This window comes from Geospiza fortis, unplaced genomic scaffold, assembly GCF_000277835.1.
Source record: "Geospiza fortis unplaced genomic scaffold, GeoFor_1.0 scaffold138, whole genome shotgun sequence".
In the NCBI taxonomy this organism is placed as follows: domain Eukaryota; kingdom Metazoa; phylum Chordata; class Aves; order Passeriformes; family Thraupidae; genus Geospiza; species Geospiza fortis.
The window spans coordinates 8838739-8865863 of NW_005054307.1; the positions used below are offsets into that span (position 1 = coordinate 8838739).

At 38.7% G+C, this 27125-nt stretch overlaps 1 protein-coding gene across 1 annotated transcript in view; it reads right to left on the reverse strand.

Moving 5' to 3' along the window:
* The window catches only part of ADAM22 (ADAM metallopeptidase domain 22), a 114998-nt gene that overhangs the window by 12626 nt on the left and 75247 nt on the right, over positions 1–27125 (reverse strand). The window contains exons 11-28 of the mRNA XM_031066827.1: positions 26557–26641; positions 26030–26120; positions 24138–24189; positions 22167–22266; positions 19343–19414; positions 18818–18910; positions 16321–16401; positions 16048–16098; positions 15720–15783; positions 15093–15198; positions 13904–14020; positions 13055–13223; positions 11977–12085; positions 10991–11081; positions 9644–9661; positions 6672–6779; positions 3658–3758; positions 3026–3092 (exon numbers count right to left, since the gene is read on the reverse strand). Of these exons, the coding sequence (XP_030922687.1) occupies positions 3026–3092; positions 3658–3758; positions 6672–6779; positions 9644–9661; positions 10991–11081; positions 11977–12085; positions 13055–13223; positions 13904–14020; positions 15093–15198; positions 15720–15783; positions 16048–16098; positions 16321–16401; positions 18818–18910; positions 19343–19414; positions 22167–22266; positions 24138–24189; positions 26030–26120; positions 26557–26641 (1575 nt within the window). The remainder of the gene's footprint in view (positions 1–3025; positions 3093–3657; positions 3759–6671; positions 6780–9643; positions 9662–10990; positions 11082–11976; positions 12086–13054; positions 13224–13903; positions 14021–15092; positions 15199–15719; positions 15784–16047; positions 16099–16320; positions 16402–18817; positions 18911–19342; positions 19415–22166; positions 22267–24137; positions 24190–26029; positions 26121–26556; positions 26642–27125) is intronic.

A 27125-nucleotide genomic window follows, 5' to 3' on the forward strand; every position in this document is an offset into this window, starting at 1 on the left:
CTGGTACTCCTCAGGCTGGTGAGGAGGAGGGGTAGCTAGCGCTGCATCAGCAGGAGCACCTCCAAGCAGTCACGGTGTTTTGCCACAGTGAAACTATCGGACACTAGGGAAGGGACTTGTCACGGGACAAAATGGCAGCCCAGAATGCAGGGGCAGGTGAGACTGACCTGTGATCCCGACTCCCTGTTTGGGGGTGGTCGGAACCCCCTGGGCTTATGCCTTGGGCAGGGATTTGGTGGGCGAGAGAAAGCCCAGACTCAGATGCATGGGTTACCCGGCTGCAAAAAGACAATATATAATAGAAAGTCTAAACCAAAGACGTTCGTATCAGTTATAACAACGAGGAAGACAAATGCTTATAGGAAAAGCAGTGCAAATTAACCAAGGTCTGAATTGCTGGGACCTGTTTTAACACAAGCTCCCAATTAAACTGTCAACTTATTCAGAAAACTGTCATCATTCCTGGATAATTCTAATGGATTTTAATAGAGAGCTATTTATCAGGCCAATTCATCAGTCATGTTTCTGAAAAAGCATTTGGCCTGTTGGCATTCCCTCCACATGTAATGAACCATCTGCCTTTAGTAAAGAATAATTATTTTGTTATCAAACATCCAAAAACAATTAAAAATGTCTCAAAACATCTTTAGCAGTCTCCTCAGAGCTCCATGCTCAGCATAAGCCTTGTTTATGTATGCTAGGTCCAAGGGTCACCCAAAGGTGTGAGCAGGACATTTTTCAGGAGCTGCCCAAAGTGTTTGCAACTCCCTGTCAGCGCTGCTCATGAGGGCTGCAGACTTCAAACCTTGCTCAGTCCTTAAGAAATTTTGTTTAAATGATTAATGGTACAATTCTATTTGATTCTTGGCTGTATACAAAAAACAACCTGTGCATAATATGTGCCATTACTGCAGACCATGCATGCAAGTATCTTTGAAGACAACCACACCAGTGTGGTTTTTAAAAAAATTGAATTCTGCACAAGGTATGGCATTAATAAACACAATTTTATAATGGTTAACTACAGTCTGCTAATTACAGGAGACCAACAATGTCATCCTTTTCCTTCCATATCAACAAGGATGCTTTATTGGACTTCTAAGGGCCACACAAGCTGACTTTCTAAATACTGCTTCAGACTAGATTTCAATATTATTCTCTATTTCCCAGACAAGGTAGTAAGGTAAATTGGTCTGGGAAAAGCCTCCATGTATTCTCCAGCATCCTCAAAGCAGCTGCTGTTCCTTTTTTTTTTTTCCTAAATGACTAAATGCTGGTCACAGTTAGATCATTCTCAGTCCATTTTCTCTCCTTGCAAAACAAGCTGTCCCCCTAACCAGAGAGCTAATTGCCCTCTATAGGCCTGGCAGTTCTCTCCATTCCCCACTGAGCTGACACAGCCTGTGGATCAGTCAGTGGGAGCTCTGTCTCCAGCTGGTGACAGGACTGAAAAGGAGACTCAGACAAGCCATTCAGGCCTGTGCAGTCCAGGACAGACCCGACCAGGAGAAAGTGTATTTTCCTGCCTGGCAGGCCTCTCCCAGGAACACACACACTGTGCTTCATCCCCAAAAGGTTGCTGCATGGCCCTTGGGAAGTACAAGCCTCCTCCCTGTAGCATCAGGGCTGCTGCTGGGTTGAGACACCACCATAACAAGCAGCAAGAAAGAAAGCAGAGAATTAGGCAGAAATTCAGGGGCACCTTTAAAAGAGAAACAAATACACAGGGAAAAATATTTCCAACTCACAATATCTCTGTTTGCCTGCTTATTTAATGCTCCAAAGTTCTCAGAGCAAATCTAATTTGTATTTTTGGCAGTTCAGCCAGACTAATTTTGATTTTATCAAACTCTCTCATGCAAGGAGAAAAGAAAATGAGCAAACATTTCAGTAAGAATTTATCAGCACAAAGAGTACAGAGACTCTTGAGATAAACTCCTCCAAGGGCTAAAATTTCTGATTCCATGATGCCATTTTGACCATGCAATGTTATAATTGCAATGTGCATCAAAGTATTGTTTTTGTAATTTGTAGCATAGGGTTTTCTCTAGGAACCCTTTCTGAGCCTACTCACCTTAAGACAGTGCACTGTAGGTGAAAGAAAAGTTTCAGAACCAACTCAAAATCCCCAAATCAAAGAAAATGGGGCCCAGAGAGCAGTCAGCATTATTAGCTTCCAGCAGCGTTGTTATCAAGCCCATTTGCCCATCAAGGTGCAAAGTTAGTAGTCATAATATGGGGAAGGACACTGTCACTGCCAAAGAAAGGGCCATTCATGTTGGGTGTAAGTGCTGTAAGAGCAGGCCAGTGCTTTTGACAAGCCCAGAGGTTTCCAGCCACTCACCACTCATTAAGTACCTAAGAAAGGCTCTTCCTGTGTGGGGAGCACTGCACACACGGGCTCTTTAGGAAATGTAACCAATAAATCAATAAGCCAGCAACTCTCAGCTGTAGAGGAAAAGTCTGGGGATCAGTCACTTGGTAGAGACTTTAATTACCCTTTTATCACAGGGTTTAGTCAACACTGGCTGTTTCAGGCTTACAATGGCAAACTTCAAGGTACTCTCAAAGCAGAGAGATACCTCTCCTAAAACCTCCAGGAAAGTATGCAGAGATACAAATCTCTGACTCTGCAATGGCCCAGCCCAAGGTGAAGACAAGGGTAGGAAACAGTCAGGTTATCAGAAACTCAGTACTGAACCAGGATACACTCAGCAATGGCAGTTTACTGTAGACAAAAGCCTGCAGTGATGGTGCAGGCTGCCACCATCATTGGGAATTGCTATGAGAACGACTGTGAGGAAGCCTACATAAAAAAAGAAAATTAATAGTTAATTTTTAAAGAATACATTAAAAGAGGTTGAAATACATTAGCCAAACCAGTTACCAGGTTATCAGTCAGCAATCAGAATGGGCCACAGAGCAAAAATGCAGCTGTCTACTTTTCAGTACTCTTAATTTCCATCTACAAAACACAAATATGAAAACTCTACTTTTGGCTTTGCTTTTTTAAATTCAGACTTACTCAGTTGAATTAGACCGTGGCCTAAATCTTTTGCCTCTGACTTTCTTTCTGTTTCCTCCTATATTACCTGAAAGAAATCAAAGGACAAAGACAGTAAAACAACTTGAAACTCACCTGCCCCATGCCAAACTGCATATTCTTTTTGCATCCATAGCAAAAGAGCTGCTACCTTTAACTTCAAGCCATTAACCTTTAACCATTTAAATCTCACAGGTCTGTTCCACTTGATTTTCCTCAGACACTTAGGTTACCTTTCTCTACTTTTTGCTGCAACTGTACAGAGCAAAGAACTCCTTTATTTCAGCTGTTATTTGACAAAATCCCTACACTTCAAGAAAAACACCTAACACTGCCTGATAAAATCACAGAAGCTGGCAACAGTGAATATATTTATTTCTCTTTTTCATGTCAGCTCACACTGGAGGGAGAAATTAAACGTAATTTCTTTGTGACAAAGCACTGTGCAAAAAAGGCACTTGTAGGGTGCTGCTAAATCCTAATTCCAAGTTAATAACAGTTAGCACAATTTTAAGGAGTCATGCTGCTGTCCTAAGATCAGCTAAACTTTCAGTAGAGCAGCAGTGGTCCAGAGGCTGGTTTCCACTGTGGCCAGCACAGTGGTTCACACTTACCTTGCCAAGAATTACTCCTAGGCCTCCCATTTTCACAAATGTCTGAAATATGTTTTGTGTCTGGGATCCTTTCACTCCAGGAATGAGATAATCCATTTGACCTGGAATAGGAGGGCTCAGATGCAGTTATTGTTAAGGGCATTGGCTCACATCAATGTTAGCTCAGTGGTTTGGTCACATTCCCGAGGCCAGTGACAAAACACAGCCTAAGGTCTGTCTGCACTAGCAGAGCATCCAGGATTTCTGGTTAAACTCTGCAGTTACACCTTGCAGCTGCCCCTGCAGTGGCTCTATGTGCCCACATTCAAGAGCCAGGCATCAGCACTGCTTTCTCACTCATCTGCTGTGGAATGCACAAACACCGGCGCACACCAGATTTCCTTTGGATTTGCAGCTCTGCCTCAGTTCCTAGATGGAAGATGCCCTTACTACTGTGCTCATTTCAAGGCTTTTTCATCTCACAGTCAAGCACATCCCGCCTGCAGGCTGCCCACTCCCTCCTTATGCTGCTGCAGGAAAGCCAGGACAGCTTCCCTCAACCCACTGCTACCAGTCTCAGGGGCTCAGGAGTTTGTGACGAGCATCCTCCCTCCCACCCAGAGCTGGTAGTTCCAGGAGAGAGGTAACTGCCTCATTTTTGCTAATTTTGAACGTTTCTATTTTATCAGCCAATTGCTGCAGTATATACTTCTAATGCTAAACTCAAAGCCAAAAATAGTCTTTTTATCTAGGTGCTTGGTGCAAACTGTTTTTTCTTTCCTCTTGCATTCCTTTTAAGAGCCAGAGATGTATGTGGTGATGTCCAACATGTGGGGTTTTGCCACAGGCTGCCTCTTGTTGAACTAGAGCTCCTGCTCAGCTGTTTGCCATGAGATCTACAATTATTTCCAAAAGAGAAGAGGAAGTTGAAAAATCCACAATAGATGGCTTACGTATTACAAAGTCTTGCTTAAAGGAACTATTTTTGTAGTTTTTAAGTCTGGATACTTGCATTTTTCAGCCTCTGATTTCCTTGGGAGCATCTGAGAGATGCTCTTCAATTTTCAGAAGCTTGGGCTAATCACAGCCACACTGAAGTGAGCCCAGGGTTTCATTAATTCCACCTTAATCACATCATGAAAGGTCTGAGAAACAGCAGATCCACTGACAGATTTTCAAAAACTTCCTCCTCCTCCTCCTCAAGGTCATTTTCAGGTTCAGGAGTGTCTTGCTATATAATGGTTTTGGTGTTTGCTATTTCATAATAGCATGAATTATCATAAAGTTATGTCTTAATCCTTGAACATCCTCTGAATACCAGCTAATATTCCATAGTGCTTTCCAGCATGGAGAAGCCCAGGCAGCTGATGGCCCAGCCACTCTAACATCTCCCAGCAGATGCCATCCATACCAGCACACAGAGCAAACCAAAACCAGCTTGGAAGGTAGGAGGTAGCACTCTGGGAATTCAAATGGAAGGACTATGTCAGCTGTATCACAATGTTAATGGAATATTTGTCAGACTTACTTTTCCAGACTTGACAGTGGCACAACATACCTGAATTGGTGGTGGGAACAACAAAACTCTCTAGTACAGACAGACCTTAGAAACCATTAGCTTTTTGGAACAAATAATAAAGAGAGACACATGAAATAAATGAAATATGAAGAGAAACACAGATACTGCATGAAAGAAGAAACACATTAAATTACAGTATTTAAAAATAACTTTTTTTTAAACTGGTATTTAAACCTGATAGACAAAGCTATGAAAATTTGCTTTCTCAAGACTTGTTTCAAAATTTTAACCAAATTAAAAACAATTCTCTAAGACAAACAGCGCATAATTTAAGATTAATGCTTGCTTTCTTTCTTAAAAAAAACAAAAAAAACAAAAAAACCCACACATCTAAAAAGCTGAATTGCTGAATTTAAAAATTAGAGATAATTAAGTAATTGCTACTGGAGTTTCCCTAATAACATAATCATTAGAACAAACTGAATGAAGTTTGTTCTAAGTATATAAGATCAAGCTGCTATACCAAAATAGCAAATGTCACCACATATATGTCCCTTCCATACATTTCTCTTTAATTGAAATAATAGCAAAGAAAATGGCTTCATCAACTGCACAGTTGTAGGCTGCTAAATGGGACAAGAATTGATAATTGCAGTTTTCCTGTGAAGCAGTCCATGACTGTCAATTCCTCTAGGACACAGTGCTTCTCATAAATTCTTTTACAGTGCTAGCTAGAGATTTTCATATAAAGAATCTTTAACTGCAGAGGAACAGTGAGCATCATGATCTTAGCAATTACAAATGGCTCTCAATGCTTTTAAATTAATCTTCCCTCTAAAATGTTGAATTTTTTAGGCAATTGGAACAATAAAGGAATTAGTGAAATCTGATCAAGGGCAAAATCTAATTCTCTCAAATCTAATGACAACAAACAGAAAAATGCAGAAAGTAGAATTATTTTCTAAGATAACACTTGGTGACCATTTAGTATACTACTCTAGTAAGTGAATAAAATGCAACCAGTATCATCTTTAATATGAGACAGCAGAAGTCTAAGTCAACATACTGGATTAATGACACTGACAAAGATATAAAAATAACATTTATATTTAACATTTTATGTTTATAACTATTATTGAGAAAGACAATGTTCCTTTTCTTTGATTACATGACACTGATTTAAAAAATTGTTGGTGTTTTATTTAATTTTTTTCAGCCACCAATTCTTATTACAGTCTACTTGAAATCAATTCTCAAGCAGGGATATAATGAAAATTTTATTAAATAAAAATTGGTTTACAATGCAATTTTTTTTTTATTCTGGCCTAATCATACTAATTAGCAACTAGGACACAGGAGAAAAATCAGTAATCAAAGTAAAAAGGATGCTATTTCAAACATTCCACAAAGAAAGAAGAAAGAGTCAAACCTGCTGCAAAACAATGAAATGTTCTGACTAATGGAATAATGGGTGATGGAACAGGTAGAAATCTGAAAATGCGACAGAAAAGCAGACCTCTTCTTAGAACTAGATGCAGAGTTTGTGCTGACTCCAGGAGGCATGTCGCTATAAAAAGAGTCGGCCTCTCCCGGCTTTTTTACATAATCTCCCTGGGGTATTTGTCTGAAGTGTAATAAACATTGTAGAGTCAGAAAACATGACAGGAACTAGAATGCACACAAACATGCATGAACATTAGTTTAAAAGAAAGAGGCAAGGATAGCAATCCTTGAGAAACCTGTTAACCACACACAATAAAGCTATTAATAAATAATTCAACCATCTGAGAGAAAAGTCCCACACGCTTCTGTTATGTGCAGAAGAGTGGATTATGTGGTTTTTGAAAGAGAAAACAAGGAAAAATGTTAACTCTGATCACAATTTTCAAAGTGAACAGTTAGTGATTCTTGAGACACTGGATAAGCAGTCCAGACATTTCAAATAGCTCATCACGCTGGTTGCAAAAAGCACCAGTGCTGAGCCTAAGCTGAATACAGGCCTGCATCAAAGAGGAGCTCAGGAATAGTGAATGGTTTTTTCCTTCTGAGGTAGATTCATTTAACTTTTGTGATCATGATAGAATTCAAGAGTAGCAACCTGTTGAGTTGTTTAAATATCAGGAGGATAAAAACCTCCAGGTTTTTAACTGAATTCTTGTGTAAGGGTACCAACACCAGTGTCAGAGACTCTCAGCTACTCCTGATTACCACAGTAGTAGACTCAGTCTGCCAAGACATATGACAGGAATGTAATAGTTTATCCTTTTCCAGAACTAGAAGCTCAGTTATGATTAAAAAAAAAAAAAAAAAGGTAAAACTATCTGTGCATTAGAAAGTTCTAATCAATTTATGCAATTTTTTTGCAGATAGTGAATTCATCGCCAGCAGAGAATACCTGCCATGCAAACATTCCAGTTATAGTTCCACCAGGAACTATACTTAAAAATTCTCCCAAGTACAAGTAGTTACTTTGACTATTTCATAATATCAGCATCAGTATTTATTCAGCCTCACACTTTCCAAGACATTTTTGCTACAGTTTGCTCCTATTAAGATGCACACTTATCAGGTTGATTCATATTCAGATTATGTCCAACTACAGACCTAAACTGGGACCTCTACATTCCATATCTGGATTTCTAATGCTTCTGAAATATGTAAAGTATACAACTATATGGCACATAAATCATTGCTGCAATGCAGTACTTCCACTCTCCATCTTCTAAGACCTCTGGAGTTTCAGTTCTTGTCCCATTCCTCAGCTGGCACATGGGTGTGTTCAGAGTTGGCTCAGTGTGGGCAGCTCTGTCCCCAGGGTTCCTCTAGCAAACTGCTCTCTTGCTACTCCATCAGATATAACTTCTCCCATGTATAGCTGTGCCCTTTAAAGCCACATATTCCAGCTGGCAGAATCTTTGCTAATTGGCTCTACTTACCACTTTCAGTTTATTTGTTTCACTTGCTTATTAGTACCAAGTATAATCCTTATGTCATGTTCAAAAATATTATAATGGCTTGTTTTCATTGTTATTTAAGGAGTAATTTTTTTTTCTTTTTTTTTTTTTTTAAGGACTGTCTGGACAATCTGGTGGGTATGTTTTTTCATTTATGGAGTACTCCTTGTACTTATCCAAAAATATTTTATTTAGAAGTCAGCCTACAGAGCTCCACAGAGCATGAAGGAGATTTAGTTACTAAATATTTTCCTCATCTTTAAAATTATGGAGTCCTCCATTACCTTCAGAAGCCTCAGCTTATGTTGGTTCCACCTCTGCCTGTGCTCTCACACACAGCTGCAGACTGGCTGCACACTCACAGCTCTCTGGCCATAAAGTAATTTCTGGAGATGAAGATATCTGAAGAAGTTACATTCTCTAATATTCCAGTGCAAACATACACGGGGTAGACTCTGTCTCTGTTTCAAGGTTTTTTCTGCTCTGTCCTCAGCCAATACTGAAACATCCACAGTAGAATGACTTGATGACCATGTTAGTCTCCATTTATAGATACATCAGATTCCACTAAGCAGCACCAAACCCTTAAATTCCACCTTCCTTGGGCTGGGTAGCATTCCCTACCCACCAGCCTCTGCATAAGGCTTCACTTCAATAGTGTTGCCTTGTACTTGTTACTGTACCTGTGGCCTATCTGACCCTGGAGCACACAACCAGCACTTGACAGTGCTTGTCCACTATTTATAAATATTTTGAGCCTGGCAGAGAAAGCACTACACAAAGGGAAATGGAGAACAAGCACAACGGGTAGCAGCAACAAACAAAGCAGCAGCTTGGACCAGAAGGCAACGATACAGGCAGAAAACAGGGGAATTTGAGAAATCCTCTTATCTGTTGGGGACTGGGAGAGGAAGGAGCCAACTCCTTCCCACAAGACCCATCTGCGAGGCAGATGCCTGATCAAAGGGAGGTGGTCTTCCAGGAGCCAAACATAAGTCACTAGGAAAATGGTTTATTTTTGGCCACAAGCTTGAAATGCTGAAAGCTCAGCCCTGTGCTGAAGCCAGTACTGTGCTTTAGCAATGAATCAATTGAACAGGGTGACAGGAAAGAATGGGCTCTTTGTCCACACAGTAATTTAATTGCATTGTATTTTTAACTGCAAAGAAGCTCCAGGAATTAATTTGTCTCAAAAGGCTCCTGAACATCATGTTAATATTAATTATTCAGTTCTTAGCCTCCCAAGAACACTTTTGTCTCTAATAGCTGATTTTCAGTGTCTCTTATTGGAAATATTCTCCTGTTTTCCTAGATAAAACAGTCTATTGCAGAAGTATAAAAAACAGTGGTTTTGCTACTGAGTCCAGTGAAATCAGCATTTCAAGCAACGCATTATAGAATTCCGATTTCATATATCATTTTAAAATATGATAACCCATTTCAATATTTTCTTTGTAGCATGTAAATGAGTGAAAGAGAAGAAAAGCTATTTTCAGAGACTTCTAAGATACATTCCACTACTTTTATCACATACCTCTGTCTTCTGTAGTTTCTTTCCATATAAACAGAAGAGAAAGGAAGAAGAATGAGTTTTTAGTATGCAGGTACATATGGTCAGTAAGACCAAAAAAATGTAAAAAGAAAAGCACTGTATACAGAATGAATTTTTTGCTCAAAATATTTCTACAAAATCACTTCTGAAATAAGCATATTTACAAATATACTACATCAGAATAAACAAGAAAAATATATTCATGTTGATGGCTCGTCAGCGCTAAGCGTAAGGTGCAGTTCATGCTGGGTTTAAGCTTGTTCACTGTGAAGCTGCTTGTGAGAGGTGCACTCTTGTCCTGAACCTCCAAAAATTAATCCCACTAGATATGATCTCAAAATGAGCCCTTAATTTTTACAGTTTTACTCTAAATAAAAGTCCAGATTTTTTAATATTGCCAGAAGCTGAGGGTGATATACCAAGACAGCAGAGCCTACTTTTCTACTATCCTCATCTTCATGGTTTTTATTCCAAATGCTTCTTTCCTTACATATTTCTGAGCTGCCCTCAGCCTACCTCAGTCTGGCAAACCAGCAGCGGCTGTGCCACTTCATTATGCCAAACTACTGGGGCTGTGCCCCAGCCACAGCACTGCCTGCAGCTCAGCCTGCCCTGCCCTCCAAGCACAACAAGGACCTAGACACAAATTACTTCAAGAGACAGTTTCATCCAAACACAGATGATAAAGTCAGTATCTTGAATCTTTTATTACTACACGCAAAAAACATAAATCCCTCTGGTTTTATATGAAATTCACAAAAAAATTAAAACTGAAAAAGACTAATCAGGCTAATATAATCCATTTTGCCTCTCAGTGAGCGCTGACATCTCTACACCAGGAGAGAACTTGAGCCTTATTTGCAAATTGCAGATCTTTCCTACCAAAAAATGTGCTTGACTTAATTTCAGGTTAAGCCGACTAAATATAATCATCCATTTGATGAAGGCTGTGGTTAAATGCTTTGCTGACTGACTGAGAGCTAATCTTGCTATATTTACTTCATCATGAGGAAACAGTTATAATTTAATCAGATCATACTCTTGCATTTCCTTTGTCACATAGAGTAAAATCATAATCTGATCATCTAAAAAAAAGAAAAGAAATTTCTAAATGAGAAATGATTTTCAAATTTGGATCAAGCTCTCTAAAACCACATACAAATGTAAGAATTGCTTGAAAAATGTTAATACGATAAACATGTTTCTGTATAAATATTGTTGAATTTGGATTTTTTAGATTTTTTGAATTGGTCTTTTCATAACATAATCAGCTATCACATGAAATACACATATTTTGAAACTCTATAAAGAAGAACAAAATGTACTTACTTGTAACCCCAACCAGTTATTCCTAAAACGAGAGCCAACACTAAAATGGTGCCAGCAATAGCCCCTATTATTATATTTGTGCTAACCACACCTGGAAACACAAGAAAGACGAAAAATACACATGGTTTTAGGAGAAAAATACACAAAACCAGTAAATGCACCATCTTTCAAAAACCAGTTTGAGCAACTTTCACTAGGCTGATTAATTGTAACCTGTGATACGCTCCTGAAGCATAGCATGGACATAAAAAGATCATCTGTAAATCAAGCTTTGACTTCTATGTCTGTTTCCACTAACTGAATGCTTGTTACATGGGAAACCTGGGCCAGGTATCCCAAAACAGTATGATCAATATTAAACTGCTGTAGATTACATCCTTACAACTTGCCTCAACAAATCCATGGAATTAAAGTGACAACTTGTTTGGTTTTGTTCAGATCCCTTCCACAGCTGAATAAATTAATCAAATGAAGGATTCTGGAAGATGTCCCCTCACAAGGATTTCTAATGACCAGCATTTACAAGCTCATTTTTCTACAATATATCTTTCTTTTGTACAAAAGACTAAAGCAGAATAAAAACTTCCACTCCAAAAATGTAAGTCAGGCATTACCTGACTACATTCCATCTAGATATGGAATGTCCCAGTAACCTTTCGCTTGTCCTAATCTATCAATATGCCTAATAAGGCCACTCAGATGACTGGGACAAGAATGGTGGAACTGGACCCATTGATACCAGTTCCCAAAGATGCACTGGCTGAGGCTTCATTTACAGATTTCTTTTATACTTTACAGTGCTTCTGCTGTGGGAGGAGAGAGGGGAAAGTGGCCCCTGATGCTGCAGCATGTTGTGTACTAGCTGAAAGAGTAGGAGACCTAGTTTTGCTTAATGAACTTTTGTCTTGGTTTGACAGCATCAAACCACGACAACTTTCTTCAAATCCAAGCATTTTCAGTTGTTGGCAAAAATTACAACAACATACCTTTATTGATGGCATCCTTATCAAAAAATAGATCGTCTTTGATACGATCACTGCAGTCATCTCCTCCCCAGAATCGGTCACAGACGCATTTTATTTCATTGCTACAAACCTGCAGTCAAAAGTGCAGCTCAGAAAAAAATCAGATTATTTATCCATTCCCGTAATTACTACCTCAAGTATAGATACAATGATAAAGCCATGATTTTACTGCTCACAAAATTTTGCAAAATAATTTCTAATATATAGCAATTTTTAATTTATGTTAGGTATAAATGAATTAAATGTGCTATTAGGTTTTACATAAATAGATGTAATGTTTATTCAGTACATACTTTAACATAATCTATATTTATAGAAGCATTTATAATTGCTTTAGGAGACTGACCTTAATGACTTCTTTTTCAAAATATGATGAAGTGCATGGTTTCAGATAAATAAGGAAGTTTTAATGCAGTGTACAAGACAAAGGACATTATGAGAGAACAACTTGATCTCAGCTCAGTCAGAGGGCCCTGGACATTGTGTCAAACTGTGTGAGGGACAAGGGTGCTCTCCACAGGCACGCAAAGCCACAGACTGCACACCGAGCAGAGAATCTGCCAAGACCCAGCTCTCTGCCCTCCATTCCAGAGTAAGGGAACTCTCAGCCCACAAAATCCAACACCATCAACAACTTCATGAATCTTCTTGGCTATTTATGTAATAAAGAGGGAATTAAAAAGAACACGTCTCTGGAAGAACAGAGACCCAAGTTTCTCAGGTCATAAATCTTTGTATTTATTCTGCAGCACATTGCCTGAGGAAATAGCAATCAAGTTAGCAAAAGTGAGCAAAAAAATTGATTGATAAAACTCTGTAAAACTAATACATAATAACTAAGACTCATTGTTTAAGATGCCTGGACTGGAATGCATTATATTTAGTTATGTGCCTCCTTCCCTTTTCGTTTTCAAAAACTTCTCCAGTTTTATGATGTCTAGAGTCACACTGACCTTCCTGAAAGGTCCAGCTAGTAGACTACACAAGGCCAGGTACTCAGCAAAACCAACAAAAAGCATTGAAGAGTGCAAGAACCTACCCCATGTCCTGAACAAATCTGGCTGTCGGTGGTGCCCGGGCAGGTGCTGAAGTTGAAGGCCTCGGTGGGGAGGCAGCGATGGTCCAGGCACACCATGTCCGGCCCGCACGGCGTCCCATTCTCCACGTAGCCCAGGTCCGTGTCTTCATCGAGCTTCACGTGGCCACCACTGCAAGACAGTCAAGAGGACCTTGGAGACTTGTGCTATGGTTAGATGGGGCTGCTTGAGAAACTGGGCCCAGGGCTGCTGCCTGCATTTCTGTGCTGCACAATGCGCAGGACCAGGTAAGAGTAAGTATTGGCTCAGTGACCTCGCTGGGCCTAACATGAAACAAACCTGAACAGTGTATCTACATCAAACAAATGAAATCACCAACACAAGGACCATTTTTACTGTGAAACAGCTTGAGTTAGACAAAACTCAGTTTACTTGTTAAGACGTCATTTCGTCTTACAGTTGTGTGAAGCTATCAAAACATACCACATCTATAATTAGAATTCAGCTACAATATAGCAATGAATTAGGCTACCAGTTAACTTTGGCAGTGCAGGCATATGTGTAAGTATTCTGGGTACGTGAAGCACTTGGCAAATATTAAAGAATGTAAAATCACAGGGCCTGAGAAGAGCATTACGTCTCTAAAGGCAAAATTAACTACTGAGGGGACTGCGAAACTGCCCCACAGGCAGTTAATTTTCTGAAGCTTAACAAAGGTTAAACTGAAATAATGTTTATGTGTTAATAGGAAAAAAATTAATGGAAACAGTTTTTCTCCATTTAGGAATGAGAAAGCTGGTTTTCTGTGCAAGATGGATATTGTTCGTTCTGTTTTCAGGATTTCCAATTACCTGCAATTGTAGACTTTTCCATAGTGCAAGATTGATGTTGTGATTTCACCATCGAGTTCTCCAAGTCTGGGCACATTGGATATATTGGAGCACAGAAGATATCCACAAAGCACATCCCTGCATTGAAAGAATAAGCAGATACTCATAAAAATATAATTCAATGACAATGGACAATCAAAAATATGACCACTTGCTTGGTAACCTATGTGTGATTCCTTGCTTTTCTCCCACTGACAATAACTCTCATAAATGATGCTGTTTCCCAAGAAAATTCTTCCCTTGGAAGTTAGATTGGGAAAACTCTGTTTTTATACAACATTATCAAAAATCCCCTGAGTAATAACAAGTAAGGAGCTGTCAAGAACAAACCACATCAAATTGATTTAATGATCTATTACGATAAAGTAACTGGTCCATAGAGGAGCAACAGTAGATACTGGTTCTAAATACACTCTCACAGGACACATATGTAAGGGAACTATAGACACCAAGTTTAATTCAACTGCTGAAGGGACTTCACTACTCATGTGTGGAGACTTTTGCACTGACAGAATAGAAAGGTCTGACATCTCCCATATTAATAAATATTTTTTTACTTATGAATTTTTAATGGAACAAAAGCAAGGTTACCAAATCTGAGTTTAAAAAGTGGCAAAGAACAATAGTTCACCTGTAGGCAGAAGCAGACATCAAATGTCATGGACAGAAGGGAGAAATTTTAAAAAACAGTTTGATAAGGACAGATGAAAGGTCCAGAAATTGGCAGAAATAATCAACTGCATATATTCAGAATGTGAAATAATGCTTTAGGAAGTGACTTGCAGGATTATACTTGGAAAGTTAAAATACCATGAAAAGTGAACAAAATATAGCAATGCAATGGCACAGCATAAAAAGTGAACACCGCACCAATATGTGAAACCAAAGGCTGCTCTCCTCTGCAGTGCTAACCCTCACTAAGTACTAGGACCACTTTTGGTCCAAGCTCTACCAAGCTCAGATGGTGCTCTCTTGTCAGGGATCATCTCTTGGCTCCCTACTCCCTCCAGGACTTCTTGCACAAAGGTCTGCAGAAGAAGGCAACAAAACTGATCCATAGAGAGGCTTTTTGAGTCTCTTCATGCCAGCTAAAGAACTGGATCAGGGGTAAGAACCTCATTCTAGTAGCTTTCTAAAGGGATCAACTTACTGTTTATTGCACTGTACCCAAGAGTCCTTGTCTCTTCCACAGTTTCCTTTCTCAGTCCCCTCAATATTCAGCTTCTCATAGCAGTACCTGTCAGCAGCCGTCACTTCTAAAAACAGAAACAAATCTCTTCTAAGATGATGACTTTGAGAAGCCATGTAATGAGAAATGGGGATACATAATCAAAGCAAGCAGAGCTTCCCAGTTTGTGAACTGACAAACTGTGATCTGCTGGTGGCCCATGAAACTCTGCACAGTGCTCTTCTTGGTTAAAAGCTTTATGATGCTACCACAGGACTTTTGTTAAAATTTGCTCAGATTGATGAGAGTTTATTGGTGAAAAATGTCCCCACTGAAATAAACTAATGAACATGAGTACAGGCTTCCTAGATGGTTATTAATTAGAACTAAAGTTTCAGTTTTCAGTCACCAGTAAGTTAATCAACACTAGAGAAAGAGCTGGAAACGAGGATGGAAAGACAAAAGGGCAGGGGAAAGAAAGGGAGAGACATACTGTTCTAGATGTTTTCAATGGTTCTCAGTATGTCTTTTCCATAACTTTTCTTAGCTAAGATAGTCTTTCAAGTCACATGCATGACAACCAACTTAGAAAGAGAAACATTCACTTACTTTCACCCCAGATATATTTACATTGCCGGTCCCTGGTTTTACATCTTCCTCCAAAGCAAATACCCTAGAAAGAAAGAAAAAAAATACAGAAAAATTACTTGATTTTCCAAAATATGTATTTCTATAATACAAAGATAGTCACACACTTTATACTGGGGCAAAGAATATGTGATTCTATCTTCTTTTCATTAAAAATACGACTAGCATCTAAAAGTCATGAATATTAGCAGAACTGTCCCAGGTGACTTCCAAAGATCCTAAAATAAAATCCATAAAAAGCAATCTATAACAGCAGAAAGAATGTAAAACAAACTGAAGTCCTAATTACCTGTCTGTTATCACATGAATATCCATCCATTTTATGGATATTAGGAGAACACTATAGAAAGAGAAAATAAGTAATAGATCATAGATCAGACAAGCACAAAAGTAAAGTACACAACAAAAGTCATATGAAAAATCATTTCAGTATCCTTCTGGTTTTTTCAGCATCAACAGATTAAACCAAATTTTTATACACCATACTATACAAAACATTCATAGTGATTTTGAGATTACAGGTGGGGTTTTTTGTTTCATTAATAGAAGACACAAAAATCACCTGGCTGGAATTTCCTGTGCAGTTCTCTGCAATATCACAATCATTCACTGCTTCTCGACACAAAACTCCTTTAGGCTCAAACTGGGGAAAAAAAGCACAGAAAATTAGTGTCTTAGTTTCTCCATATCTTGCCTTAAAAGCAATGCTTCCTTACAGTTTTATCTAAAATAAAAAATGGGAAATATGCACGTGCTGACTGAAGCAGGAAGAGTCTCCTTTCCCTGGTGTGTAGGCTGCACCACTCAAGCCATTTACTTTTGCAAGTGATGCCACTCTCTGAGGCACACCCTCCCAAGGGCACGGATTGTGGGGCTGAGCAGGAGAAGTCTCTCCTGGGACAGAGGACCCCTAGGGGTGTCCAAACCAATACTGCAGTGGCTGGCAGCATCACTCATTTTTCCACTTTTTTCCAAGGAAGTATTTTTCCAGAACTGGTTGGGGGAGAGGCCAATTGAATCTGCTTTCTATAGGAACCCCTTTGGAAGTTCTCTCCCAGATTTGCCCTAAACCAGGTCACTGTGTCTTTTTGTGACTATATTGCTTTTCTTTACAGAACAGAAGAAGTCATCCTGATCTTCTCTCTAGGGATGAAGAACACTGCAGAGCTCTATGTATAAACACTTTGGTTATTTTAATCCCCCATTGTTGTTGCAGAACAGGAACTATTAATAAATGTACTGAATTCTGTACAGTTTGACACTCTTTTCTAAGGGACTGGATATTTAACAATGAAAAGTGTACCAGTGACCTAATACAGACATTTTGGCTAAAGAATTATGTGCTAAGTCTCAAGACCTGGAAAAGAAGGAAGACATCTCATTTAGGCAATTGTTAGTGTTTCTGGTATGGACATATTACAGACTCCTTATTTTTCCTCAGTGTTCTTAAGGCTTTGATACACAGTTCATTTTGCAGGCTCGTGATTTTTTTTTTTTTTTTTTTTTTAGATCTGCATGCACATACATTTTTCAGGGGACATCTGCTATCTCCAAGCTGGTGTGAACAGCACAAATGTTGTCAGAGACATTACAGGATTCTGGGATGTATAATCACCATGTATTGCTTGCAACCCCTCCTTCACTCCTGCTTTCAGGCAGGATATTACAGGGGAAGGTAACCCCAAGTTTCAGAGTATTATATAGTCTTTTGAGTTGTCCTGATAAACACAGTAGTAAAATTCTACTTTTCTGTTCATTCACTCACCCTTGCCACTCTGAAAGGAGATAAACCCTTCTCTCATTTGCAAAAAAACAAGGTAGGTATACAAAAGCTTTGTTTTGTTCTGATAGTCTTTAATATGGTGCCTATGTGACTTGGATTCTTGAGCAAAATTCACCCACACTGGCAATCTGCTGATTTTTTTTTATTATTATTACATTTAAAAAGGGAATGTGCTTAGGGGAATGTGATCTGTTCCAGCATAACCTGTGCTTTTTCTTTTTTTAACATTAGGATGAGCACAAAGTCAAGAATGTGATCCACAGTTATTATTAATGATCCTCCTAAGGGAATGAAACCCTCAAATGTGCAGAGACAAAGATAAAAATATCACACATAGTACACGACAGTTTTAACTACATTAATACTAATTATCTTTACTACTTAATGAGTACAAACAACCATTTGAAGTCACATTTAACAGGGCTCCCTTACAGCCACAATCTGGTTAAACCTCCTTTTACTATTTACTGATGTATCAAGAAGAATAACTTACAGTTTACACAGGGCTTGATTCCCTTTACTCAATGGGATTTCAGTCAGTCCAAACATAAGGAGACACGGGCAGACCAAACTGAAACTGAAGTCAGGTGTCTTTTAGGCAAATCCTTCTGAGTAATTCTGCTGGCTGTGCTTTTGTGTTTTTTACTGTATCCTTCCCCCAGTCTGTGGTACGATTTTCCCATTCAGCTTCATAGGGCAAACCCAGAGCAACACATATGGCATTGGGAGTGTCACCTGGATAAGGATGTGCATGTTCAGAGAGTGACAGAATGGTTGGGGTTGCGAGGGACTTTAAAGATCATCTAGCTCCAGCACCACTGCCATGGGCAGGAACACCTTCCACTTGCTCAAAGACACATCCAACCTGGCCTTGATCACTCCCAGGGATGGGGCATCCACAGCTTCTCTACACAACTTGTTCCAGTGCCTCACCATCCTCACAGTGAAAAAACCAAGGACATCTAATAAAAGCTTTATGGCTAATTTATCCTTTAAGCAAGGATGTCTAATGAAATCTCATAGAACTTCAACCTGATTCAAACTTGTCTGAAACTGGAAGGATTCAATTTACCTCTGCATTTGATGACAGTCCCTGCCCCAAAAAGCCAAGCCTAAAAGACAGAGTACAGCCTCAGAAAAATCAGATTTCAGCCAGTTTTAAAAGGTAAGCTTTCAGAAGAGCAATCACAAGGTCTGCAAGGGAAAATACATGTGCTGTAGTGCCTGCAGCCACCAGGATGCATTCCCAGCAGGTTGTGAAGGTTGCTGCCCTTACCCGGCACTTCCGACAGCAGAGCCCGTTGCTGCACTGGGAGCCCGCGGTCAGGGTGCAGGTATTGCAGCACTCTCCTCCTTCACTGGCACACTCCTGGGAACACACACACACACAGAGAACAGAATACATGGGAAAGGACATGAACCCCAAGCTCTTAATACTTCTCATCTTAGCACACTACCTGAATGGATTTTTATTTATTCTTTTAGGTACCTAGAGGCAGAAAAAGGCATGTACTTGTGGAGCATGAAACTGCTGCTTCCTGTGCAAGATAGAAAATAATTTTTCTGACTTCATATTGTCATTAAATACTAACATCTTAGCACTGACGAGTGTTTCCATCTAGGAAAATGCTTTCTTTCATGCCTTTGAAGGTTTGATTCTGCACAGCCAGCTATTGCTATGAATCCTTGGGCACATGACCTTCACCCTGCTTGTCTTCCTCCATTTATCATTAATAGCAGCAGTGTGCAGTACCAACTCCCAGACAAATCTAGTTGCAAATTTCAAGTACATTGCACTTACCGCTATTGTCCCACAGTCACATTCCTCTCCATCTTCCACAAAGCCATTGCCACATTCTGGAGGATCCAGAAGCTGCATGGAAATTCAGAAATCAAAGGGCATGTCTCTTTTATGGGAATCATTGTCATATTTGCTCTGTGCAACATGGTTTTTAAGCTAGCACTCCAAGTGGATGAACTGAAAAATAGTTTCCATGAATCAGGGAGACACAGAGTGACAGAACACAAGTGAAGCATACAGAGAATGAGCACTCCTGAAAATTAATACTGCAATGCTGCCAAGTCACATGGTATCTTCTGTGCATAGGTGTCAGCTCAACAGTAAATTCAGTTTGAGTAGAAGTTACAATGAAAAACAAAAAGTATGACAATAAAGGAAAATAATTAAGGATATGACAATTTCATTATCTTCATAGCAGTTGCAATTGCTGTTGTTCTGGAGTTCAAGTGACAAGGCCTGAAAGGTTAAAGCCTCCACTGTAAGTTCAGAAGTAGTAGCCATAAAAAGCAGTCCTTTTATGTGGCTCAGAAATGGTTGGGAAGGAGAGATGCTCAGTTTCTTTGTCAGTTTTTGTTGCAGTTGGATTTTTCTTTCCATTTTCCTCTACCACAGTTGGGAACTTTTCCCAGTGTTCTGTAAGTATGTATTGCACACAAGCAGATGTGCACAGGGAGTATTCCTGATGAGGCTTTCTCCCTTTCCTTTCAGCCTTCCCAGTGGACTGTAACTAAAAAGATCAAAATCTTTATATTTGTATGCCATAACCTCTTCTAAGGGACACTGACATTCTGTTCTTTCCAGCTTAATTTTTTCTGTCTTCCTAAAACTCTTAAAGGTAGTTCTAAAAAGCAAATATTTTTTTTTCCTTTGGACATAAGAAAACAAAATAGTAGCTTTTATTACATAAATGAGAAGGCATTTAAGTGTGTCACCAGACAAAAATTTTGCAGCTCAGCCCTCGAGTTCTCCAATTAAACTAGGACCATTCCAAAAATCACTCTGCTCCTGAGCCATCTGCACAAGCACAGCATCATACATGGTGTAGAGCATTTCTCACTGGCTGCTGCCTTTCTGCCAGGAGCCCACAGGATGGAGCATCACCCCACCAACTTCACTGTGCCACCAACCACAGCCTGGCACGGGCTGATGTGTTATTATTACATCCCCTATTGAAATGGAAATTTGACTGCAGCATGCAATGTATATGTAGAAGGTAACATAAAATGTATGCAAGCTTTTAGAATTATTAAAGAGTTGTTAAAATTGCTTGTTTCCTATGTATTTTTCCAGACAGCTTAACTTCTTCACTATGTCTCAGTGTGCTGCACAACAGAGACAAAGAGACAGCAGTGACAGAGAATTCTGCCTTGAAATATTGGGCCAATTTGCTGTAGTACATAGGGACAGCTAAAAATGAAACTGAAGGAAAAAACCCAAACATTAAAAGCAAATTGGATAACCTTTCCCCAAAGTCAGATCACTCATCCATTCATTTGAAAAGAGCGTATGTTCAATCTGCTCCAGCAGCTATTGATGTAATTTTTGGGATTATAGCTGATCTAAGAGTGGAGCACTGCCAAACACTGCACCTTGTCACATTAGCTTTCCTTTATCTCATAATGCTTGAAAAACAAAAACAAGCTTGTGTCTAACCACCCTTGCTAGGAAACACATCTTTGACAGCATTGTTAATTAGACAGATACCCATTGACAAAACCTTTAAACCAACACAAACCACAATGCATGAAAGAAACTAAATCACCCTGACTTCCACATCTAACTCACATTTCTGCATGCCATCCAAAAAAAAAAAAACCAAACTCAAAGTGCTGCCAAACTAAATTGAAAGGAGAGTAATTGGGGTTTTTTCCAACTGACAGATGTGTAAATGAACACAATCACTAAAATAAAACCAAGTAAGACACATTACACTATATAAACAATATATGCAGCAAGTAAATATATCCACCAGTATTTCTCCACCTTTAATGGGATGGAAAAAAGCAAACTTCTAAAACTCAGGTACATTTTAAATAAGAAATTTTATATCTTATTAATGAATTACAGTGTTTTCTCTCCACTTCTAATAATATACTCTTTCATCAAAAGAGACCTTTAAGAGATAAGCAGGCTCAGCTTGTCCAGATTTGATGTTTTCTCTTTCCTTCTTTAAGTTTTATTGAAATTCTGTGGTTGTCAGAAGATGCAATTTTTCTCATGTTCACCAGAAGGAACATGCATAACTCCTGAATTGACCTTCTTCTCTTTTACATCTGTGACCACTTCAGTTACCAGATAAGTCTTTTTTCCACATTGGACTGTCTTTCTGCCTCAACCTCTTTTCCTTTTCTTGTTGAAAGACAGCCATTAAATACAGGTTAACATTAATTATATATAGAAAAGAGTCAAAATCATTATCCTGCTTGCTTAACATTTTAACACCTGCTTCAGTAAATGGAGCAGGAATATACTGGAACACTGCTGCAAATCCTGCATTGCAGACCTGTTGTAAATACAAAATTGTATTGTGTTCACAATATTCAGAATAAATTGTGTGAGGGATGATTCTTGATCAGAGGGTGTGGATACTCTACTTGACATGAAACCACCTTATTAGAAATTTATTTTAAAGTAATTTCTAAACTACTATGAACTAAAATAATCTACTTACACCCATATGTTACCAGAATAGCTAGAACTTAGAGAGAACCAGAACTATCAAAACTTAAGGGCTTTTTCCCAACATTATAATTTTCATTCTTCTTGGTTTCATCAAAATTAGCAATAAAATAGAAATAATATTAAACATTAATGTAATGCTTACTTTGGTTGGTTTATTGAAAAGACAGGCTCCACCTCCATTGTTTAAAAATTCATGATACTCTTCAATATCACACTCAGAGAACTTGCTTGGAAGATAGTACCTAACAAAATAAGGTAGAAGGATTACTTTCTTTGGTGCTTTTTACACTGTATTCTTTTTTTTCAAAACAGAAGAAATATAATGTTATACTTCAGAAAAAGAATGAAAACAATGCTGTTCAGAATCAGAGTGACTATTCTATTTATTTCTATTTGAAAATCCTTCCAGTAAATAATAAGGAAATTTCAACAATGACACAAAGCTCATGGAATGTGAGAAATCTAGAACATTTCACTAAGTTCTTATGCACCAAACAGCACAAATCTGATTACAGCGTGTAGTTCACACAAGCTTGACTTGTTCCAATAACAGGCCTGATCTCAGAAATATGTTTATTTCCTCCCATACAAACTGCAGGAGAAAAAGACAGCTTATAGTTTGTTTCTCTCTTAGAGGAAATGGTTCCCCTAACCCACAGAATTTTTATATAATAGAGTTATGCCATTTTAAACATGCTTCTAGCAAACACCACCTAACATTTCAGCTTCCCTCCATGTCATGTGTCCCACTCAGTAAATTTCAATTGAGTACAGAGTGCCCCCGAGGCCCTGTGCCCCTCCTAAAAACAATGTGATGCAGAGAATCTTTGCATGGATCCTTTTCACAGGGAAATAACTTTTCCCAAGGCAACTGCAGTGATCTTTATATTCAGGTCCATAGTCATGAAAGTACTTATGCTTCAAGGAGATTTGGAGTCTCAAGGGCTTTCCTCTTCTATCAGCTCACCACTGGATATAAAAATATTAGACAAAGTGCTATCCTGCACTGCTGGGAGAGATAGTTTCCAGAACACAATTGGCTTTTTCCATCTGTAATGCTCATGAATTTGGTCTAAACATTACAGAGGCTGTGGATTTCACTGAAGTTCAGCAATAAGCTAGGTAAATGCAAGGCATTTTCATGTACCAAATTATGTGAAAGGTTTGAATTTCAGATAAAGAATTTAAAGGTCCTAACATGGGAATTTATAGCTTTTATAAGAATCAAAAACACCTCTCAGACTGGCTTTTTAACTTCCCAAAATCAGAAAAATCCTACCAGATGTGTTTTCAGGTATTCTAAGGTGAAAAGGGCACACATTCACACTTTTAAAGAGGCTTGAATGAGACATACTTCTTTGCTCAAAATTTTTCTGACCACAAAACTTGTGAAAATTTGTGGATCCATTTGGAATTAATTAAAATCTGAGCCCTATCTAGATCTCAAACTAGAATACAATGTAATTCATATCTAAAACTAGACTAAAATGTAATTCATATGCATGATAAAAGACAGACCTGCAATAAAAAGTGTTAGGGTCGGAATATACTCCAGAAAGCATCAAATTTCATCCACCAGCAAAAATTTGTCATTATGTTAAAATCTCCCCAGTGACACTACACATGGGTATGAACATACTCAGCCTCCAATGGGGGCAGTTTTTCTAACAATATCACACAAACTGTGTGATAGAAATGATAGAGATAGATGAAAGATTCCAACAAAAACACTGAAAATGAGGCATGCCTCAGAAATTTGATTATAGGATTTCAATAATTAGGGTATGTCATTGTTTCTACAACTCAATAGCAATCTTGCATGAGAAAATAAGCTATGCCTGCTTCTGCTTCTCTGCAATGACCTGACTTGACTGTTGAGCCTTGTACTTTCCAAGTTAAATCAGCATTCACCAAAAATTCTCACATGCCCTTCTCATGAACTCACTTATTCCCACATTTCTTTGAAGGTGTCTCTGTATAGTATATACCTAATACTTTCTGAAAACAGAGTAATCAAAAATATTCTGATGAACCACAAAAGAGAAAACTTTTCACACCTTTCCTTTATGTCACTGTATGAAAAACATGACTTTTCTCTAGTGAATTGTCTTACCCCATATCTCCCATTATGCATCCAGACCACATGTCCTCACACTTACATTCACCTGACAAAAAAAAAAAGATAAAAATAAAAAGTTACATCTTGAGTCTTATAGTCCAAAATAATAAAATTCTTATCATAAAAAGCTCACTGTACTCAATTCCATTTCATATTTCCAGACAAGCTGGAAAGAATAATTTGCTTGTTTATTGCACACCTTAGTTTAAGTGTACCAGTGCACCTTGCCAAAATTTTTAAAAACTCTACATGATTCTGTGCAATCCTGAGCTTTGAAAATATGTCCTGTTTTTCTTTCCTTCTCTTAAAGGAAACTGCTGTGTTAGCCTTCTGCACTTGCAAATCATGAGTCAGCTTTCTCATCTCCTGTGTGATGATACTCATTTCCAAAATTTTCAGAATTAATAAAAAAAGAATCATTTTACTTTTCTATTTTTTTTTTCTTTTTAGTTCTCTTCTTTGACTATAGTAACGTGATTTTGAAAATCTTCCCTTGGAAAACCCCAAACAATAATTCAAACCAAAAAAAAGCATGGAGTGATCAATGAGCACAAGGTAGTACAGCAGGATCTATCAGCTTCTTCCTCTGCTCTCCCTCCCTTCCCTGCCTGCCTCCCTGCCCCACAAAACTCCCTTTTGCCCTGCCAGCTGGGATCACTTTGCTCTGGTCTCAATCCTCCTCTCTCAAAGCTGTGTCTTGCTTTAATCTCAGTAGAAATGTTTTCCACTTGCACATTCCATAACTTCTTCTACTGTACACATGAACATCCGTTTATTGTTTCCACTTTAAAAGTACAATTAGAAAGCAAACAAAGCTCTGTCTAACAACTGCATTCTCCTCTCTCCCTATCAAAACAGTGTCCTGCCCTTCTCAGCCATAAAGAAAGGGAGTCACCATTATTATAATTTTCACATTTACCCTGCCCCTACATCCACTCAAAAACATGTGGCTGAAAAATGAATACTGAACATGCCTGTAGGATAGAGCATTGGTCTTACATTTCTGAGTATTTTTTAAAATGGTATTGCATAATCTGCACAAAACCTCTTTAAATGCAGCTGTCTCTCTGCATTATATATTGTCTTTACAATATCTGAAAAAAAATCCACTAATCAGTAGAGTAATTTATCTTTTTAAATGTAGGCCACATAAGCACACAATCCAGTAAGTCCACATCCCAGTTTAATTATCTAAATTGTTTCAAAACTGTATTTTTACTTTAATCATATCAAGCTGGGACTTCATATAACATGGAAGCAGGAAGGCAAGGTACTCCTTGTGGGCACAATGGTGGAGATTAAAGCATTGCAGGTAAACAGGGATAACTAAGGAGCTGAATACCAAGGTTACAGCAGAGAAATGGTAGCAGTAGAGTAGCAAATACTGGATATTTGGGTAATCTACAGGAGAAACAGGGGATTTGGGTAATCTATAAGAGGAAATCAATCAAGGAAAACAGATAAAAAGTTGTATTGTTTGAACTGTTCTATATAACAGTACTGAGGAGGCTCCTCATTATACCCCGATCTAATAATGGATATTCCGACCCTTGTGTCATAAGATGGCAGCCATTTGGTCTGTGGGTGGGACACCAGTCTCCCTGAAATGAATGGGAGTGGCAGGCACCTTTATGGTCTATTTTGGATGAAATGGTGACACCAGTGCTATCAGGAATTACAAGCAGGGGTATACCAGAGCATTCAAGTAAAGGAAAGTTAGTATGTCAGACCTTTCTCGTGTTACTGCAAGAAATAAAAATATTTCAATATTGTGAGAAATGGAAGGAACAAGTATATATCAGAAAGACACTGATAAGACAGTGGTAAGATCCTCCACTTTTTAAGACTTTTCTCTTGAGACAGAGTGAAAAAGCAAATAGAATTACCACTTAGGAGTTTTCTTCTGTCTGAGAAAATGCCAATATTTTGGGCCAAGGTCTGTGCCAGGGTAACTGCCATTAAGTCTGGCTTTCCAAACTGAAAGAAATAAGCAAGATGGGAAAAGTAATCAGTAACCCACAGGTATCTCAGATTCAAGTGAAACTTTTTTCATATCAAGGGAAAAAATGCAAAATCAGATACACAGTGTTAGAATTCTTACTGCAGGGTAGCTAGATGAAAACTAAACATTGGCTTATAGACAAGGTAAGTAAGAGAAAGTCAGTTTCTCTCCTGGCATTGTGGCTAGAAATATGAATGACAGGATATTGCAGAATTTGCTTAAAAGTGTATTTGAAGCGTATTGACTTTATTCACTCATCACTCTTCATTGAAGTGTCCCTTCTGTAGAGCTGCAGTAAGAGTCTACATCAGCAAAAAAAAAGCAAAATATTTTGAGGAACATGTCTGCACTAATAACTTCCCTGCAGATAAATTTCCACCACTTTTTGTTCACACCAGTATGCCCACCTACCTCATTCACACCTCCGCCTTTAAGCAAGGAGCAGATTCCACCAGTGTGGGCTACACCACTTCGACTGCTCTGAAATCGACTCCCCCTTTGACAAAAACAAAAAGAAAAAGAAGTTTACCATGCTCAGTCCACAAGTTTTGCACCTGCCTATTCCAGTATCTCCCTTCTGATTTTCCAATGGCATTTGCAAATGCTGGATGCCACCACTACACTGCAAATTATGCAAAAACAAATGGGAAAAACAGATAACCACTCACAAACCTCACATGACAGGTTACCTCCAGAAAACTTATACCATCTTCCCTGCTCCTTTTCAGACTACCTAATACAAGAAGAAGGGGACTATTTTGCCAAACCTCGATCTGCTCAGCCTCTTGGTTCTTGATATTCTACTGCAGTGAGTACTTTTTGCTGGCACGTGCTCCAGGCAGAGTTCAGGAGAGGTCACCATGCTCCCTATGCACAGGACTAGTGAAACGACACGTGTCTAATTGGGCAGTGCTGATGTGGTAAAACTCAAGGGGAGAGGCATTAGCAGAAGATGCAGAGGTAGGTGCAAACTCCCTGGA